The sequence below is a fragment of the Macaca mulatta genome, chromosome 15 (assembly GCF_049350105.2).
Source record: "Macaca mulatta isolate MMU2019108-1 chromosome 15, T2T-MMU8v2.0, whole genome shotgun sequence".
NCBI lineage: Eukaryota > Metazoa > Chordata > Mammalia > Primates > Cercopithecidae > Macaca > Macaca mulatta.
This window is the reverse complement of record NC_133420.1, coordinates 2,535,117-2,556,193: the sequence shown is the minus strand read 5'-3', so window position 1 is coordinate 2,556,193 and position 21,077 is coordinate 2,535,117. Positions and strand designations below refer to the sequence as shown.

The window sequence follows — 21,077 nt, the reverse complement described above, 5'->3', positions numbered from 1 at the left end:
TCTTTCTTTCTCTCTCTTTCTTTCTCTCTCTTTCTCTCTTTCTTTCTTTCTTTCTTTTTTTCTTTTCTTTTCTTTTCTTTTTTCTTTCTTTCTTTCTTTCTCTCTCTTTCTTTCTCTCTCTTTCTCTCTTTCTTTCTTTCTTTTCTTTTCTTTTCTTTTTTCTTTCTTTCTTTCTCTCTCTTTCTTTCTCTCTCTTTCTTTCTCTCTCTTTCTTTCTTTCTTTCTTTCTTTCTTTCTTTCTTTCTTTCTTTCTTTCTTTCTTTCTTTCTTTCTTTCTTTCTTTCTTTCTTTCTTTCTTTCTTTCTTTCTTTCTTTTTCTTTTTCTTTTTGCTGAGGGCCCAAAACTTGCTGCATCTCAAAAGAAGCAATTGCATCCATTTGTTCGCGATGAGCATAAACTGCTCTTTAAGGGAGACTAATTGGTAAACCCGGCTGCTGTGGGTAGAAAGACAGAGGTGGGTGCGGAAGCAGGGCTCTGCCTCTTGGAAGCCTGCACAACCTTCCTGCTTTCTTTCTTCAATATCCGCGGGGGTGGGGGTGGTTAATTTTAATAAGCCCTGGAAACCAACAAAGCAGGAAAGTGCTAAGACATTGAGGTGTGAGATTTAAAATGACAACCAGCAGCCTCTCATTCTTCCTTCACTGAGGAAGGAAGGAACCAGTTGCCTCTTCGTTTTGGGGCTGCAGGGTATGTTTGGCAGCGACACTGGCCCTTTGTGCTGTGTGACTCATGAATTGAGATAGTTCTTTACTAAGTGTTTTGTGCAGTAGGTATGAAAATGGGGAAAGAGGGAGCACTGTCCGGGGTGGAGAGGCGTGGAGAGACGCTGTGATACATAGCGAGTCCTTTTTTTCTGGGCTCCTGGTTTTCAATCTTTTTCTTCTTTTTTTCCTAACAGCTTGAAAGATGATTTTTGTGTCTTAATTAAAAGATTGAAGACTGTGGGTCAGACCCAAACTAATTCCATTGGCATCAAAGAAAAGGATTCTTTACATATTTATCTATAGGCATAATTAATTTTTTAATTTTTTACTGAATTATCTGGTTAGTCAAATCATACATTAGAGAAGTAATATTAAAAAATAAAAAATGTATCTGTAAACATATCCCCCTTCCATTCCAGTCTTTGTCTCTGTGTAATTTTAGAACCTTGGGCCATGATGTACATAGAGTTTATATTCTTTTAATATCTTGCTACTTCATTGTTTTCATGTTTAATCTTTGGGTTGATGTATCACAGGTTACTTGACCGTTTCTTACAGGTGTTTGGTTTAGTTTTTTTTTTCCCTTAACGCTAATGTAAATTTGAGTGTTTGGATGGTAGTTTTAGCAGAATTTAAGGCAGAGTCTCAGTTAGGGTGATGGATCGATTTATAGTCCCTAGTTTGAGGAGGGAGGTGGCAATATGCCCTTTCTTCTAAAATTGATATGTTAAATCACAATGGACATTTACATGATTTTGAGCACTTGGGACTCCCCTGGGGTTCACTGTTATTGCACGGTCAGGGCTGGGGATCTTCTGCTGGAGAGGCCCCCAGCGTGCCCAGCGCAGGGTCCTGAGTGTGTTGCTGCAGGACAAGCTCTGGGCTTTGCCCTGCAGTGGCCGTCGCTCTGGGAAGAGCTGGCTGCTCCAGGAATGAGGCCTATGCTCTGAAGCTCACAGTCAGCAGACCAGCAAAGGTCAGCACAGATGACCTTATATGAATCATTCATTTAACAAGCATTCATGGAATACACATTCCATGCAGTTGGAACTTAGAGTGGAAGGCCATCAGTTCACTGTTGTCTCAGCAGAACTTTGTCCCTGGGTCCCTGTTGAACTTAGAGTGGAAGGCCATCTGCTCACTATTGTCTGAGCAGAGCTTGGTCCCTGGGTCCCTGTTGAACTTAGAGTGGAAGGCCATCAACTCACTGTTGTCTGAGCAGAGCTTGGTCCCTGGGTCCCTGTTGAACTTAGAGTGGAAGGCCATCAGCTCACTGTTGTCTGAGCAGAGCTTGGTCTCTGGCTCCCTGTTGTAGCCTCCGCTCCTAGGAGGTGCACGGTGAGTGTTGGGGGACCCTCTCCAGGCACAATTGCTGAACAAGGACCCCTCCCAAGGGTGTCAGCCCTAGGCCCTGAGCTCTGAAGAGGAGGAAGGCATTCCTGGAGCCATCTCCCCTTCTGGATACTGAGCTCTGCACAGAGAGAAACTCTTCCACATTCACTGCAGTGAAGTTCATACTTTAGAGACTGGGGCCTGCATTCCCCAGAATTTCCATGGCCACAGGTGGTGGCTGCACCATGCGACTGGTGTCTATGTTCCCTGGAATTTCCATGGCCATAGATGGTGGCTGTACCATGTGACTGGGGTCTGCATTCCCTGGAATTTCCGTGACTGCAGGTGGTGGCTGCACCATGCGACTGGAGTCTGTGTTCCCCAGGATTTCTGTGACCATAGGTGGTAGCTGCACCATGCGACTGGAGTCTGTGTTCCCCAGGATTTCTGTGACCACAGGTGGTAGCTGTACCATGTGACTGAGGGTCTGCGTTCCCCTGAATTTCCGTGGCCATAGGTGGTGGCTGTACCATGGGAATGAGGGTCTCTGTTCTCTGGAATTTCCATGGCCATAGGTAGTGGCTGTACCATGCGACTGGGGTCTGCGTTCTCCAGAATTTCTGTGGCTGCAGGCTGTGGCTGCACCATGCGACTGGGGTATGCATTCCTCGGAATTTCCGTGGCCATATATGGTGGCTGTACCATGTGACTGAGGGTCTGCATTCCTTGGAATTTCCATGGCCATAGATAGTGGCTGTACCATGTGTCTGAGGGTCTGCGTTCTCTGGAATTTCTGTGGCTGCAGATAGTGGCTGTACCATGTGACTGAGGGTCTGCATTCCTGGAATTTCTGTGGTCGCACATGGTGGCTGTACCATACAACTGGGGTCTACATTCCCTGGAATTTCCTTGGCCACAGGCGGTGGCTGCACCATGCATCAGGTCCTCTGTCTCAGGAGTTGGTGCCATTGTCTCTGTTACTCCCTCGCCTGACACACAGAGGCAGTTCCTGACTTTATCACTCCCAGGAAACACACAGGCATCTGTTTTGGATCCTTGTTTTATTTCCCCATCACCTTTCTCATCAAAGGGAAATTCACATCCCTCTAAAGCTGAAAATGGTGTGGGGCCCCCTGGTGGTCTTTCCAAGGCATTATCAGCAGGTAAATTAGATCATGTGGGCCAGTGTACCTGAAATGAAAACAGAAAGGTAAGTCGTGTCACTAAGCTTTGGTGGGAGATTCAGGGTCTTTGTTAGTGGCAGAATCATCCAAAGTAAGTTGTTTGTTCACTGCAGATCTAGATGGTTGGCTGTGTCAGGATTAAACTTAGCCAGTGTCGACAGAGTGTCGCTTAATCCCTCACGGAAGCGTGTCAAGTACATTGAAGAATAGCTGCCAAGTCTGCTATTGTCGGGAGAGAGGCAGGTACGTCTCTCGCTTAGCCCAGTGCTGCAGGAGGCCAGGCTCACGTCAGGCTGTGCGTGTGAGTGGGTTGGATTTTTAGCACTCTGGGACGGTAAAGCACAAACATCTATTTTTAACTTGTGGGTGACCTTCTTCTGTGCTGCTTGAGTCTCTGTGGGCCTTTCTGTTTCCTTCCTGAGGAGTCTGTGCCAGGGTCCCAAGCGTTCTCTGGGCTGCACCTCCGCGCCTGCCCAGTGAGGAGCCTCCTCCTGGTGGCTGTGGGACTGGGCTGGGCCCACACTGTCAGCATCGTCTGGGGTAAGCAAGCCCGTCCTTCCACACCTCAGTGTCCCCAGCTGTTGAACAGGGCTAATCAACTGACCGTCAGGATTAATGGGGATCAGATGCGCTCATCTCATAGCCCTGCTTGGTAAATAGCCACTTCCACTCTGTCCTCCAATGTGCTACTCTAGACTTTTGCTTTACCTCCATTTAGCCAGGTGATTCGAGGTGACAGTGACTATCAAGAGGGATGTACAGAGGAAACCAGTGGAAGAGAGCTCGAGGAGCAGACATGGGCGCAGGGAGCACAGTGCGGGGAGCACGGCTGCAGGGAGCATAGGCATGGGGAGCACAGATAGGTGTAGGGAGCATGGGCGTGGAGAGGACGGGTGCGGGGAGAACGGGTGTGGGGAGCACGGGCGTGTGAAGCATGGGTGCGGGGAGCACGGGTGCTGGGAGCACAGGGCATGGAGAGCATGTGTGTACTTGCTCTGCTCTGACAGAGGCTGCCGAGCATGTACTCTGTGCTCAGATGGGTCAGAGCCTCAGTGCCTCTTTTTAAAAAAAAAAAAAAAAATCTTTTTTTAAAGATAGGACTTCTGTCTTCCTGGTGGCCCCTTTTAGTCGATACTCTTTTAAGCCTGCTTTTCCAGAGAAAAGCTAGGAAGGATGGCCTATATAGGTTCCAGTCTGGGCATATCTGGAAGAATGGGTCTTTTTTAGGTTTGAGTCTGGCGTACCTGGGGACATCTTTGAACCTCCACTCAGAGTCCCAGAACCACGTGTAGAGGCTCCCCAAATGTCTGCTGGGACTTTCCCCTCTGCTCGCGGATGATGAAGAGCAGAACCTCACCCTGCCACGACCTCTGGGGTCCTCCTTCCTGGAGGGCAGTGCCTTGGTGACCAGCGTGTGTAGGAGTCTGAGCTGGCACCTTCGGGCTATGCTGTGCAGCGGGGGCTCATGCCATGGGGCATTCTTGTGTTCTGCACCGGGACTGGTGACGTTGGGCATCCTCGTGCAGTGTGGACCACATGAGGTGCACATGAGCCAGACAGCTCCCGGAATTCGGAGCCTGGCTCTGTCTCAGGCCACCCACCTGTCTGTGGCATTTCTGAGGGATTGTGGGGACCGTATGAGTCTGTGTCCCCACCCTCACTGGCTGGACACCTGTGCCAGGCTGGAGCTTTATGTTTCACCATCCCCTGTTCCGAGTTGTGTGAATATTTATTTTCATTACCTACTCTCATGAGCTTTCCTTTTTAAAAAAAAAAAAAATCGGAGACAGACTTTGAAGTCCCCTGGCCCCACCGTTCGTGGACCTAATGGTATTGCAGAAATTATGACTTCAATTATGTATAATAACTGGGGCTACTTTAAAAGTCATGTAAAGGAACAAGGTGGAGTAGCCATTTCAAGCTGTACATCATGCTGGATTCTTAAGTGAACATTATCAGGCTTTCAACACGTTTTCTCTTTTTATTTACTTTGGAGAATATAATGGATGCTCAGAAGCTGTTGGGATTTAGTAAGAGGAAGTTATCCTTAAGAAGCTATTTAAGCAAGGGGACAGTTGGAGTAAACGTAAATTATGAACACACACCTATTCCAAACCAGAGAAATAAAAGCATCAACTTTACTGGGGTTGAAACTTGGGTGCTAGTGTGTCTTTCCTGCCCACAGTGACTGTGGCAGTGCTGTGGGCAGGAAATTCTGGAAAGAAGACTCGGTGCCAGTGGTAATTTTTGTGACGATTCATTTGCTTTCAGCTCAAGTGACTATAGTCTTACTTGCAAATGGCTAGGTCTCCACCAATGGACCACAACACTGACAAAGGACACATGAGAAATGACCCTTGGGTTTTTAACAATTATTATTTTTAATGGACACATTATAGTACATATCCATGGGATACAGTATGATATTTCAATACATGTTTTTCGTGTGTAATTAGCAACTCAGGGTAATTAGCATGTCCATCATCTCAAACATTTGTCATTTCTTAATGCTGGGAATATTTAAAATCCTCTCTTCTAGCTGCTTGAAAATATACAATAAATTGTAAACTATAGTCACCCTACAAGGCTATAGCACACTAACCCTTATTTTTACTATCTAGATGTAATTTTGTATCCATTAGACAACCTCTCCCTTTCTGCCTTCCCGCCGCCCTTTCCTGTCTCTAGAAGCCACTGTTCTACCTTCCGAGGGTAGAATATCGTTTTCCTCATAGAGATCTTTAACCTTCTGGGTTAGATTTCTTCTGAGGTATTTTTATTTTTATTTTATATTTTTGTAGTTAAATGGGATTGCTTTCTTGATTTCTTTTTTCACTGGCTCATTGTTGGTCTATAGAAATGCTACTGATATTTATATGTTGATTTTGTATTCTGTAACTTTACTGAATTTGTTTATCAGTTCAAAGAGATTTTTGCTGGAGTCTTTTTTTTTTTTTTAATATATAAGAGCACATTGTCTGAAAACAGATAATTAGAGTGCCTCCTTTCCACTTTGGGTGCCCTTGATTTCTTTCTCTTGCCTGACTGCTCTTGACTAGGACGTTCAGTGCTGTGTTGAATAGGAGTGGCACAAGTGGGCGTCCTTGTCTTTTACAGATCTCAGAGAAAAAGCTCTTAGTGTTTCCCCATTCCCCATTATGTTAGCTGTGGGTTTGTCACATATGGCCTTTATTGTGTTGAGGTATGTTTCCTTCAGTGCCTCGTTTGTTGAGACTTTCTATCATGAAGCAGCGTTGAATTTTATCAAATGCTTTTTCTGTATCTATCGAAATGATATTATGGTTTTTGTCCTTAATTCTGTTGATGTGATGTAGCATGATTATTGATTTGTGTTTGATGAGCAATCCTTGCATCGTGGGATAAATCCCACTTGATCATGGTGTATAATCTTTTTGATTTGCTGTTGGATTCAGTTTGTTAGTATTTTGTTGAGGATTTTTGCATCTGTGTTCATCAGGAATATTGACCTATAGTTTTCTCTTTTTATTGTGTCCTTGCCTTATTTTGGTATCAGGGTAATGCTGGTCTTGAAGAATGAACTTGGCAGAATTCCCTCCTCTTCAATACTTTTGGGATAGTTTGAGAAGAATTGAAATAAAAATGTGTAGAGTTCAGCTGCGAAGTCACCTAGTTCTGGGGTTTTCTTTGTTGGGAGACTTTTTATTATTACTTAGTCATACGTGTTACTCATTATTGGTCTCTTCAGGATTTCCGTTTCTTCTTGGTTCCATCTTGGTAGGTTGTACGTGTCCGGGAATTTATCCATTTCTTCTAGATTTTCCAATCTGTTGACATACAATTGTTCAAAATAGTCTGTAATGATCCCTTGTATTTCTGTAGTATCAACTATCATTCTCCTTTTCTGTTTCTAATTTTATTTCTTTGGGATTTCTTTTTGTTTGCTTAGTGTAGCTAATGGTTTGTCTATTTTATTTATCTTTTCAAAAAACCAATATTTTTTTCTTCATTTTTATATTTGTTAGTTTCAAGTTTATTTAGTTCCTCTTTGATCTTTGTTATTTCTTTTCTTCTACCACTTTTGGATTTGATTTGTTCTTGCTCTTCTAGCTCATTGCAGTTCGTTGTTAGGTTGTTTATTTTAAATCTGTTTTTTAAATGTAGGAGTTCATTGTTATAAACTTTCCTCTTAATACTGCTTTTGCTGTATACCATAAACTTTGATATGTTGTGTTTCTGTTTTCATTTATTTCAAGAAATTTTTAAATTTCCTTCTTCATTTCTTCATTGACCCATTGGCTATTCAAGGGCATATTGTGTAATTTCTATGTATTTATACAGTTTTGAAAGTTCTCCTTGTTGTTGATTTTTTTTTTAATTAAACTTTTTGTTCTAGAGTACATGTGCACAATGTGCAGGTTTATTACATGTGTATTCACGTGCCAAGTTGGTATGCTGCACCCATTAACTCATCATTTACATTAGGTATATCTCCTAATGCTATCCCTCCCTCCTCCCGCCTCCCCCCTCCCCACAACAGGCTCCAGTGTGTGATGTTTCCTTTCCTGTGTCCAAGTGATCTCACTGTTCATTTCCCACCTATGAGTGAGAACTTGCGGTGTTTAGTTTTCTGTCCTTGCGATAGTTTGCTGAGAATGATGGTTTCCAGCTCCATCCATGTCCCTACAAAGGACATGAACTCATCCTTTTTTATGGCTGCATAGTATACCATGGTGTATATGTGCCACATTTTCTTAATCCAGTCTGTCATTGATGGACATTTGGATTAGTTCCAAGTCTTTGCTGTTGTGAATAGTGCCGCAATAAACATACATGTACATGTGTCTTTATAGCAGCATGATTTATAATCCTTTGGGTATGTACCCAGTATTGGGATGGCTGAGTCAAATGGTATTTCTAGTACTAGATCCTTGAGGAATGACCACACTGTTTTCCACGATGGTTGAACTAGTGTACAGTCCCACCAACAGTGTAAAAGTGTTCCTATTTCTCCACATCCTCTCCAGCACCTGTTGTTTCCTGACTTTTTAATGATCGCCATTCTAACTGGTGTGAGATGGTATCTCATTGTGGTTTTGATTTGCATTTCTCTGATGGCGAGTGATTATTGTAGCAGGACTAGCCGCAGACAAAACATGATGGGAGGCTACATGCATCAGCTAACAGAACAAAACGTTTTACAGTGCTTTCTCAGACAATGTCTGGAATTTACAGATAACACTAGTAGTTTGGGTCAGGGGTTAATATTATTATTATTATTTTAACCACCAGGGCCAGGTGGTGGTGCCAAGGTCGTCTAGCTATTTATCTTACTTCTGTTTCCTTCCAACTTTTTGTTTTCTCCCCCTTCTCCTGTCTTATAAACTAGGGAAAAGGGGAGACGGGAAAAGTTGGGAAAGACAACAGGAGAAGTGGTGGTCTCATTCTATATTATGAGCATTTTTTCATGTCTCTATTGGCTGCATAAATGTCTTCTTTTGAGAAGTGTCTGTTCCTTGTTGTTGATTTATAGCTTTATTCTGTTAGAGTCTGAGAATATCCTAGATGTTATTTCAATTTTAGAAAAAATGTATTGAGAATTCTTTTGTAGCCTAACATGTGGTGGATTCTAGAGAATGTTCCATGTGCTGAGGAGAAGAATGTGCATTATGTATCTGTTGGATGAAATGTTCTGTAAATGTCTGATAGGTCCATTTGGTCTACACTGGACTTTAAATTTGATGTTTTGTTGTTATTTTTTGTCTAGATGACCTCCAGTGCTGACAGTGGGATTTTGAAGCTCCTACTATTGTTGTGTTGGTGTCTCCCTGTCTCTCTCTGTCTCTCTCTCTCTCCATATATATATATATATATATATATATATATATATATATATATATATATATATACACACGCACACATATATATATGTGTGTGTGTGTGTGTATTTATGTATATATAAATTTATTTGAGACAGAGTTTTGCTGTTGTTGCCTAGGCTGGAGTGCAGAGGTGCAATCTCAACTCATTGCAACCTCCACCTCCTGAGTTCAAGTGATTCTCCTGGCTCAGCCTCCCAAGTAGCTGGGATTACAGGCATGTGCCACCATGCTGGGCTAATTTTTTGTATTAGTAGAGAGAAGGTTTCACCATGTTGGCCAGACTGGTATTAAACTCCTGACCTCAGGTGATCCACCTGCCTCCACATCCCTCCCAAAATGCTGGGATTATAGGCATGAGGCACTGCGCCAGACCTCTCTTTCTATTTAGATCTACTAATATTTGCTTTACATATCTGAGTGCTTTGTTGTTGGGTGCACATATACTCGTAATTGTTATATCCTTTTGCTATTTTGATCTCTTTATTATATAATTACCTTTTCTTCTCCTTTTTACAGTTTTTGACTTAAATTGTGATTGATCTGAAATAAATATGGCTACTCTTGCTCACTTTTGATTTCCATTAATGTGGAATGTGTTTTTCCATCCCTTCACATTTAGTCTATGTGTGTCTTTGCGGCTGAACTGAGTTTTTTGTAGGCAGCATATAGTCAGTTTTTCTTGTTTTAAAGTCATTCAGGCCGTCTGTATCTTTTAATTGGGAATCTTGGGATTATTTTGCTATTGATATCACAGTCCAGACATTAAGATTTTCTCACTTAAGTTGCTTTACACAAATTAATATGAAGAGGAAGTAGAGTTTTTCTTTTATCCTTTTGAAGAGAGTGATGGATTATTATTTTCACTTCATGCAAGTGAGGGACTCACCATGCCTGTTGGGATTTTAGAATTTCTTTCCTGTTATTAGGAACAGCAATGATCTGTAATGGGTTCCTGGAATCATCCAGTGATGGTCTGAATATCTTAAAAGTTTCCTTTCATGTCTCATTTTCTATTTCTCCCCTAGTAGCCATGCACCTGGGGCAGGACCTGGCCTTACATTTCTTTGGTTTCTTGATGATTTTTTAGGTTTAGTGTTTGACACAGTTAGGAGTCTGGATAAAATCAGCCCTTCTGGGAAGTGTGTAAGTCAAACAAGGACTTTCTGGTGACGTTATACAGGTTTCCCATGCCCCATGAGTACAGGAATAGCTCCCTGGGGAAGGAGAATGGGCACATGATGGCAGGGAGCCATTCTGGGATGGTCCCATCGTTCTGCAGGAATTGTCATGCAGGAAGAAGAAGCACGTGGTGACTGAGCTGGTAGTGATTCTGCTGATAGTTTTGATCGTTATGATTTGCTCCTGAAAGGTGATGTGGGATGAACTGCAATATTTAGAATGCTGACATTCCTTGAAACAAAGATATAGAAAAAGGTTTATAATTGCATGATGCCTTGTAGTTTTCAGCTGCTCTCATGTGGATCCTTTTTCGTGCTTCTGAAATGCTTTCCCAGGAGAGAGCGTTGTTCTTTGTATATAGATGAGGAGCCTGGGTTTCAAATGGTTAGGAATTCAGCACACGCATTGGAATCTTTAGTTTCCTGGAACATTTTCTATTCAAGTATAGACCACATGGCCTCTAAAGGCTGGCTCATTCTTAACACCGCGATTGGTTATCCAGCCTCACGTCTGGGGTGGGTGGCAGGAACTCCACAGCCATCCTGGGTGCTCTGGGGTGGGGTGGCTGAGCTGTGGCAGCTCCTCCCAGCTGAGCAGCAAGGCTGGGGAAAGCTCATTCCATTCCCCTTGGTTCTAACCAGGTAGAGGCTTACACTGCACGTTTCCTTAGCTGGGAACCTTTAGAACTTTACATTTAAATCTAATCTGTGATCCAGGGGGTAGACACATGGGTATTCACTGTACAATTCCTACATTTTTTGAATATTTAAAATTTTTTTTTATATGTGTCATGGACGACAAAAGAAATGAGACCCCTTTGAGTTAGCTTTTCTGTATAGCATCTTCTAGAATCAGGAGGCTGGACAGGGTTTAGTTTCATCAGAAATCTGAATCTTTCTGGTCAAGAGACGGCACTATTAAGTTCTTGGTTGTGTGGTTTCTGGGAAAGAAATATTCTAAATGAGTTCCAGGAATCACCTCTGTGGGATTTCTACAGGAAAAATGACCACTCTTGAAGCTTCGCTGTCACTAACAAGAATAATGGTGACGGTTTCTAAGCTGTCTCCAGCCAATCTTTAGTTCTTTTATGCAGAGTGCTTTTATTCCAAGTGAGGTGCCCTTCTGTTTAATAGTGACCTGCAGTTATTACAGGGATTGCAGCTGCATTTGATGGACGTGAACCTGTTCATCTCTGGCTCCCCAGCTTCGCCTCTGGGGTGCGTGGCAGGCGCTCCACAGCCATCCTGAGTGCTCTGGGGTGGGAAGTCTCTAGGGGGAGTGGACAGTGCATGGCCAGGACGTTCCTGTCCGACGTTCCACACTGGTGTGTGGGCGTCTCTGCCCTGTTTCCTCCGTCCGTGCATGTGTGGCGTTTCCTCCGTTCGTGCATCTGTGGCCTGTTTTCTCCGTGTGTGCCTCTGTGGCACGTTTCCTCCATCCATGCGTCTGTGGTGTTTCTTCCATCCGTGTGTCAGTGGCATTTCTTTCGTCCCTGCGTCTGTGGCACTTTTCCTCCCTCCATGCGTCTGTGGCGCTTTTCTTCCCTCCGTGCGTCTGTGGTGTTTCCTCCGTCCGTGCGTCTGTGGTGTTTTCTCCGTCTGTGGATCTGTGGCGTTTCCTCTGTGAGTCTGTGGCCTGTTTTCTCCGTCCACGCTGAAGGCCGTCACTTCTCTCTAGTCACCACTTACTGATCGCTCCCTGTTGGGGTCCGTGCCGGGGGTGGTGGAGAATGAAAGAACACACAAAAGACAAAGACACACAGAGAACATGGCGGCCGCGCTCAGAGCCTCCACCTCACTTTATTTATACTCCATAAACCCCACGTCAGCAGAAAGAATGCAATGCAAAACAAACTTTCTTTTCCCAGATGTAACCTTCTACTCAGTTCTTTGTTTCTATGCTCTTCCTTATCTGCCCGCCTTCTTGGCGCCTACGGGAGTTCATTAAAAGTTCAATTGGAGATACTGTCCTTGAGCCCTATCTATTCTCAGCATACTGCTTTCAAAGGCCCCTGCATTTCCCCCCCCCCCCTTTTTTTTTGTTTTGCCTCAATCCTAAAAAGGTAGCCCATATTTGTTCTTGTGTTTTCTTTTGTTTTTGGAGGCGACGGAGGGAGCATCGAATCACCAAAAGAAGTAGACCCAATCCAAGTGCCCAAAGCAATATACTTCCAGAGATTGTAGAAATCCATATCTTCATCTGGGTCCATGGGTTAAAGCAAGGCGCTGACCCAGCTCCTGAAGGGTTACAGTTCCGGACAACACATGTAATTGTTGTTGAAATGCTTCGGAAATGTTCTGAGTGAGCTCTTGGATGTCCAAACTAATATTTTTATGGCCTACTAATAATTTTCGGATTACAGTCCAATTTTGAGAGATGTTAAAAGGCACAGGCGTTACACAAAATTGAGTGGAGTTCCAATCACATTGTAATGTCATCCGAGTACTGAGTACAGTGAGCTGATCTCCAAGCCATGTCAATGCTTGCTCCATGTTGTCCAATCTTTCAGCAAGTTGAGAATCAATGTTTCGTTGTTGAAGCCATAACCGGTGAGATTGTTCGTGCCATTGCTGCATAAATTCAGCATTTTGTATGCTTTGACGAAGAGCGAGTCCTGCTATGGCTGCAGTGGAGACCATGGCGACAAGGCTCATCACCGAGGCAATTATAAGTCCAAGGGCACGGAGGGTTCACTGGAGAGAAGTCCAAATATAAGTCTCAGGAGGTGATGCCCCCCATGGTCACGTAAGGTTAACAGGTAGCCAAATTTCCTTACGAGCCCTGAGGATATAAATATCCTCAGTAAAATTGTGCCACCAGGAATGATTGAGGCAAGACAAAAATGTACACGTATCTGTACTATTAACAATCCCCGTAAGATTATCCCATGTCAAATTTCCTGCTAATAATAGGTGGGGCTTACGGACACAAGAAATAATATATCAGGAGGTATTCCGATATAACTGAATATGAAAGGAGTTATTTGGGTTAGAAAGATTAAGGGGCATATTCCCCACAAAAGTGCTAATGGCATCGCCTGCAACTAACAACTTCCAAAAATAACTCTGTACTTCAGGCCTCCTTCACGCCATACCAAGGTTTCATTACTGTTAGCAGCAATACTTTTATTTACCCAGTGTCATTTCAAAGGTATGTGACTAAATTTTGTTTGAAAATCACCGTGCACACTTCAATCAGTTATTTGCATCCCGTTGTATTCTAATAAAATCCGGGGTTTAGTTCCCCGACATTATTGTCACTCCAGCACCTCAATATTAGGAGAAACGTCTAGAATAGGACAAAAAAGTAAAGAACTAGGAATAGTTTCATTACTATATACAGTATGATTATATTAAAAACTTCTAGTTACAATAATAACAGTATTAGCAGCCACATGACTATGATTATAACGAACAGCCCAAGCTTCATGTGATTTTCGGAGACAATGAGGACTATTTCCCATACATATTGGAAGTCCTTCCACTCCAAATTGGTATGTGCTGATTATAATTGCTGTTTCCCGTTCTATGTTGTCCTTGTCCATATGGGGGATGGCATCCAAGTAATGTTATTGGTGAAAACCTTAATTTCCGCCTCCTCTCAGGCGACTCCCTGATACAAGGGTGGAAAGGGAATATAAGTCCAATATTCATACAAAGCCTCACTAAGAGAAATAAGTCTCCCGCCGAGGCACATCTAACAAAGGAAGAAATGCATGCTGAATCCAGTTTTCTTTTCAACAGGGTTTCAATCATCTTGTAGGAAACAACTCAGGTCCACTCCCTGTAAGGACAAGAGCATAGCCCCGTCCCTGTTTTAGAACTTGCCCTTGAACATGCTTACCTTCTTCATTAGGATACCAAACCTTTAAACTGTCAGCAGGGACTATCACCGAGGGAGTTGAGGAAAGATGGGTTACGACAGCAGAGTCTTGCAATTGTCTCCATTGATTCAAAAAAATTAAGGTAAAAAGAACCTTCAAAATCTGGTTTCAAAATCTGGTTTCTGGGGGGCTCATTTCCCCCTTTTTGTTTTGTTTTAATAGTTAAGTTTTTAAAGTTAAATTTGTGCGCTCAATGATGGCTTGACCTTGACTGTTGCCCGGGATACCGGTGATATGTTGAATATTGTATTGCTGTAAGAAAACTTGTAATTTACGAGAGACATAGGCAGGGGCATTATTAGTTTTAAGTATGAGGAATGCCCATGATGGCGAAATAAGCTAAGAGATGAGTAATAACAGAAATGAGAAAAGGTATCAATGGTATGATGAACATACTTTAATCGTCTAAAAGAAGGGACACCTCGTGGATTAACCCCAGGTTGGAAGGATGGAATGCTCAAAGGAGCACAGGAAGGACAAGCTCGAATAAGAGAACGAGCTTGTTTATGAGTTAAATGAAACCATCGTTGAAGGCCAGAACTATTAGTGTGATGTAGAGTATATTTTTGTTCTGCAGCATGTAGGTGGCCGATTAAAAGCAAATCAATCTGAGTATTACCATGAACTAATGGCCCAGAAAGTTGAGAATGAGAACGAAGATGAGTGATGAATAAAGGAGCTCGACGTTGGCTCAAAGTAAAGGACAACAAAGAAAATAATTTCTGAAGAGAAGAAGTAGTACAAAGAGGTAAAGTGGCCTGAGAAATATAAGAAGTAACATAAACGGCGTATTGAGAATCACTAACAATGTTACAACCAGTAGTAGGGAAATCAAGTAAGACCATGAGAATAGCAAACAATTCTCCCTATTGCACCGAGGGATAAGGATAAACTGTAACTCAAGATTGATGAAGCTTCTTGCCAAGAATCAGAAGTTGCAAGAAGATAAGTGATCTGACTATGAGTGAATTGAGAGATAATTAAGGAAGGATCTCCTCCCCAAAGTTGTCGACAGTGATGCCGTCCTTTGATGATCAGTTCAGCTAAACGATCGATATAAGTAGCCAAGCGTTTAGATATTTTATTGGACAAAAAGATCCATTTTAGTGGTCGACTAGTTTGATGAATCATTCCTGTGGGAGAAGGTAAAGTATGAAATAAACAAAAGGAAGGGCCTTTTGAAGTTGCTCTTCAACAGGCTGGAGTTCCTGTAAAGCCAAAGGAGTTAAATGCCGTGAGTTGTCCAAGTGACTGTCTCCTTCTAGAATAGAAAAAAGATGTTATAACTGATATGTTGGTATTCCTAAAACAGGACGCATCCAATTAATGTCTCCTAGAAGCTTTTGAAAATCATTTAATGTTTTTAAATGATCACGTCGAATTTGAATTTTTTGGGGTCGAATATTTTGTGCCCCCAAGGTATAACCTAAATATTGATAAGAAAATCCAGTTAAATTTTTTCTGTGGCAATATTAAGTGAGTAGAAAGAAAGCTGAGTTTGTAATGATACAAAAGCATCTTGCTGCTTTTCTCTGGTTTTAACTTTGTGGGATAAGGGCAGGATTAGGAAGACCAGGCTGTAAACTTTCCCTAGGTTTAATGTAAACATTTATAATTTTAAGACAAGACAAAGACAGGAATTCCATGCAGAAATACGTGGCTTTATATTCCTCTCGGCCATTTGTTTTTTGACTTACTCTTTTAGAGTCCTAAGTATTTCTTTAAATAATAGTCACTGTTTCACCTAAATAGGAGTGGTGGCTATGAGTTTAAAGGATTGTAGCCCATTTTGAACATCTTATTTTTGGCAGCTGAGGAAATATGAGGAATGTTTAAAAAAGCAGCAAATTGTTGTGAAAGATCTTGTTCCCAAAAATTAATATTGATAGGAACAATATAAAAATTAAAAAAAACACTTGACCTTGTTGACCTTTAGGACCGACACAGGTTAAAGGTTCTACGTCTTGATAAATCACAGAAGCAGCACCCAAGCCAGTGAGTATAATTGAAACTTGTCTTTTTTCCCATTGTATAGGCCACTAATTTAAACAAATAATAGACATATTCACCCCCGTATCAATTAACTCTTTTAAAACTATCCCATTAATGTGCAATGAACATAAGGGCTTTTGATTAGAAACTAAAGTTTCCCAAAAAACAGTTTTTTCTGTGCTACGAAACCCTCTCTATTGAGAATACGTTCCCCTGCCTCTAGGCGTATAAATTGTGAAACTTGTACCAAAATAAACATTTTATTAGTAATATCATGTCCTTTTGGCAAAGGGCCACACACTCTAATAGCTAATTTATATACTCCTCTATTAGGAGACAAAGTATAAGGCTGAGTAATAGCTAAGTCAGCAGCGGCGCTCTGCTTAGTTGCCGCATAAAGCTGAGAAACTGGGGTAAGGTGTGGGATCCTTAAGGAGGACTTGAATTTATTCCTTAATGTTGTAGGCCATTGCTCACTGAATATTGTAGTAGACTTCTATTGTAATTGTTGGGGCCCCAAGCCTGTGGGCCCCGGCTCCCGTTTCCCAGGAGAGGAGACAGTAAATTTCCACTTTTATCAGTTTTGGAACGACATTTATTTGTCCAATGTCGACCTTTACCACAATATTTGTACACCTCTGAAGGCAGCTTTCTGCCTTGAGGGATAAAAGTGTTCAATTTTTATGACATTCTTTTTTTTGAAATGTCTAGGTTTACCACACTGCAAACAAACACCTTGTCTGTTATTTCCTTTTAAGGCTTTAGACAAAGCTCCAGCAAATAATTGAGCATCATAAATAGCCCCTCCAACACTAACACAAGTTTTAATATATTTATCTAAATTGGCCCCATTGGCCTTTAACGATTTTAACAATTTTTAACAGTCAGCATAAGCATTTTTAAAAGACAATGTTTATAACACAATTTTTGAAGCAAGGCCAGCACCCACAATTTTGAAGACAGCATCCTGAAGACGGGCTACGAAATCTGAATATAGTTCATTTGTGCCCTGTAAAATCTTCACAGAGGAAAGGGAACATTTTCCTGTTATCTCTACCTTATTTCAGGCCCTTAAAAACAAAGTCTTGATTTGAGTAAAGGCAACATCATCTAAACCAGCCTGAGCATTAAGAGTAGCATATTGGTCCGTGCCTGTGAGTTGTTCCTCAGTGGGTCCAGGGGGATCACACATAACATTTTTTCTAGCCTATACATGTGCCTTGTTCATTTACCAGCTGTGCAATTGTAACCACTGAGAACGATCAAGAAAAGCCTTCCCCAAAGTCTTCCAGTCTATAGGAATTATCAAATTTTCTGATGAAAAATATCAAGAAGACCAAGGATAAAAGGAGATTGAGGTCCATAGTTAGAAATGGCAGCTTTCATTTCTTTTTAAAAATTTAATTTGTAAGGCATTAAATTGGACATTATTGCCACCATTTGAAAACTGAGCATTAGGAGCAAAAGAAGCACAAATAATTGGAAACAGATCCAGCTCCTTAAATTTTTTTTAATTAAAAGTATATATAATATATAATAATACTCATATCCCCAAATATAAAGAATCTCAACATATTAATAAGAAAAGGCAAATAACCCAACCAAAAGTAGCAGAACAAAGAAATGACAATAAACCTATATGTCTAACATCATTACTCACTAGGAAATATGTATATTAATACCAAATTGAGAATCATTACATACACAATACAATGGTTAAAATTTAAAAACACAGAAAATATCAAGAGGTAGTTAATGTATTAAGCAGCTCGAATATTCAACTTCTGTTTGGAGTGTAAATTGGTGGAACCTATGCACCCCTATAACATAACAATTTCCTAGCTGGGGTTATTAATACTATATTAATATTAATAGTTAATATTAATGTGTTTATTTATTGACTATTGAAATACTCATAATATTTTAACAAACAATAAGATATACATATACACTGGTTTTAACATATTAAACAGGTGTTTAGTATAAATTTAAAGTATGTCTGATGTGAACAGGGCTTCAACTTTGCCAAACAAAGGTAAAGATAAGGAAGCCGGGGGGTTGGAGGCACTGGAAAATCCTCTTTTAACAGGGCAGAAGGAAAAGAAACAGGGAAAGCTCGCAAAGGTGAATTAGAAGAATATATCTGTAATATTTGTTGAAGCATTTCCATAATACACTGCATGTCAGAATTTCCCTTAGAAGAAGGAAGAGCTGGCTTTTTCTCTTCTCCCCCTTTTGCTACCCCCCCCCCATCCTCTGTTATCCTGGCACAAATGGGCTCCATTTCAGATTTATTTTATTTTTATTTTTTCCAAATCCTCAGATATCTTTCCTCCTGTGGCTACATTACCACACTCTGAATCAGTCTCAAGTAACTCTAATGTCTGAGTGATAGAGTCACACAAGGTCCACAATTTTAGAGGCATAATATCCCCTAACTGGAGAGCTCTAAGCAGAGTTTTTACTACCTGTAACCATTCTCTGCGATTCAGCTGCACTTTAGTCTGATACTGAAACCAGTAACAATGTTGTTCAACATGGGCAAACCATCACTTCAAAGTCTTTTTCTTTCACTTTTACTCCTATAGACAGCAACAGTCCTTGAAACAGCCGTAAATATTCTGAGGCCAGAGAGATGGAATTCCCCATAATGAAAGCTTAAGAAGGTTCCCCTTAACAATATCCGGGCCTTACCCGCCCCTAGGGGGTTCCCCTTCTTGTTCTCCCCTACTCACCCGTGCTGACCCTGCTCGCTGCGCCACTTGTTGGGGTCCGTGCCGGGGGTGGTGGAGAATGAAAGAACACACAAAAGACAAAGACACACAGAGAACATGGCGGCCGCGCTCAGAGCCTCCGCCTCACTTTATTTATACTCCATAAACCCCACGTCAGCAGAAAGAATGCAATGCAAAACAAACTTTCTTTTCCCAGATGTAACCTTCTACTCAGTTCTTTGTTTCTATGCTCTTCCTTATCTGCCCGCCTTCTTGGCGCCTACGGGAGTTCATTAAAAGTTCAATTGGAGATACTGTCCTTGAGCCCTATCTATTCTCAGCATACTGCTTTCAAAGGCCCCTGCAGCTCCCTGTGTGCTGAGCCTGTGTCAGGCGTGTGGCGTGTGTCACCTGTGTGGCAGGGGTTTGCGTGACACACAGGGACACACGCTTGGGGAGCTGCAGTGATGGGGTCATAGCCACGCAGCTCAGCCCTCGGCCTGAGGGTCTTGGTGCCCACCCAGCTCTTCCCGAAGCAGCCTCAGGGCAGATCCCAGCTCTGCTTTCTCTCCTCGAGATACCTCATGAAGTAAACTAAGCAAATCGAAAGTAGGAAACAGTTGTGAAATGAGGCCTGGTTTCAGGTGTGTGTGGTCATTTCTCTTTACATGTTTACTTCACATACCCCAAATGATATACTTTCCAGCTGGTATAACAATGAATTACCAGCCATTACTGGTACAAAATTCCAGGAAGGATATTTGAGGAGGGCATAGTCTCAAAAACATGCTTAATTTTCACAGTTGTGATTTGCATGATAAAGCTGTCAGGACTGTGACCTTCTTTTGTTATCTTATTTTTATTTTTAGATCCTTGGGAGGAAGTTATTTAGTGATTACTTATAATTGTGAAAATAATGTAATGATTACAGAATCTCATTAGAATAAATATTATATTTTCTGTTCCTTATGTCAATGAAATCATCTTAATCCAGGCCGATGTTGGCAGGAATTGTCACGTTTAAAATGGGTAAGATATTTATGTGATGTGACGACCTCCCGTATTGTCTCTGGAACATATCAGAACTTTCATCTCAATTCTCACTTGTTGACACCCTACCCTGTTTTGTAATTATTCGTTTGCATCAGAATTTTGAATCCACGTACCTGAGATGATACTTACGTATGCATGTACGCATGCATGTGTGTGCATGTGTGTATGCGTGTGTATGTGCGTGTCCACGTGTCCATGTGCACGTGTATATGCATGTATGTGTGTGCATGTGTACGTGTGTATATGTATGTGTGTATATGAGTGTACGTGTATGTGCATATGCGTGTGTATGCATGTATGTGCGTATGTGTGCATGCATGTGCGCTCATGCACACACGTGTACATGTGCATGCACGTGTGCACGTGCATACACGTGTATGTGTGTATGTGTATGCACATATGTACACACGTGTGTACATGTATAGGTACGTGTATGCATGTGTATGCATCTGTGTGCACACAGATATACCTTTTCCTTTCATACAGGCTGTTTTGAGTATTGCTGTTAGGCAGTGACAATTTTCTGTTTCCTCAGTCAGAAAATGGGTAGCTCATCATTAATAAAGATGAGCATTCAACATCAGGAATAACTAAATACAAATGAAATTGTCATATTAAATAAATAAATTCCAAAACAAAGGCAATGTTCTGTACTATGTGTTCACATTGAACTTTCTTATAAAAATTGGTGTGAATGTTTCCCACTTATTGGAAATCACATGACTAGTTTAAGCCAAAACGTGGAATATTAATTAATTCTATTTTCAGATCACTTTTGCATATTTATGATTGATCTGTTCTGCTGTTCTGGAAGCTCTGAAAACCACTCTGTCTTACTCTAGCTGATGCCACGGTTGTGAGAATTCAGGGAAACAAGGTGTTTGCCAGTTTAAGTATTTTAGATCTCAAACTGCCTCTTTTCTGCATCATAAACCAGTCTTAAAGAAAGACATAGTGTGACTTGTAGTGGATTATGTCAGTTTTATTTTCTGTGGCTGAATCATCACTCTACGTTGTGAATTAATGTTATTTTTCAGATCGTCTTCATAACACAGGGAGGTTCTCCAGTGTTGAGTGCAGGTTCAGTGAAAGTACTAACACTGTTACTACGGACTTAAACAGACTTGTTTTCTGAGGTGATAACCTTGGAGTCAGGCATTCAGTGTCCGCCCAT

General features: G+C 41.6%; 1 protein-coding gene across 4 annotated transcripts; it reads right to left on the bottom strand.

Annotated features, from left to right (window-relative positions):
• Nucleotides 1-463: 463 nt before the first annotated feature.
• On the bottom strand, nucleotides 464-19,001 carry LOC144334910 (uncharacterized). Of its 4 annotated transcripts, none has more exons than XM_077966742.1 (2): nucleotides 18,872-18,999; nucleotides 464-3,228 (listed from the first exon to the last, which is right to left on the bottom strand). In XM_077966742.1, the coding sequence occupies exon 2, from the start codon at nucleotides 2,970-2,972 to the stop codon at nucleotides 1,971-1,973; it is 1,002 nt and encodes a 333-aa protein (XP_077822868.1). In that variant the 5' UTR covers nucleotides 2,973-3,228; nucleotides 18,872-18,999; the 3' UTR covers nucleotides 464-1,970. The 4 variants fall into 4 exon arrangements, 1 of the variants encoding a protein (XP_077822868.1); XR_013405166.1 differs by lacking the exon at nucleotides 464-3,228 and adding an exon at nucleotides 12,019-13,873 and having other exon boundaries at nucleotides 18,872-19,001; XR_013405167.1 differs by lacking the exon at nucleotides 464-3,228 and adding an exon at nucleotides 12,346-14,044 and having other exon boundaries at nucleotides 18,872-18,991.
• Nucleotides 19,002-21,077: the final 2,076 nt, after the last annotated feature.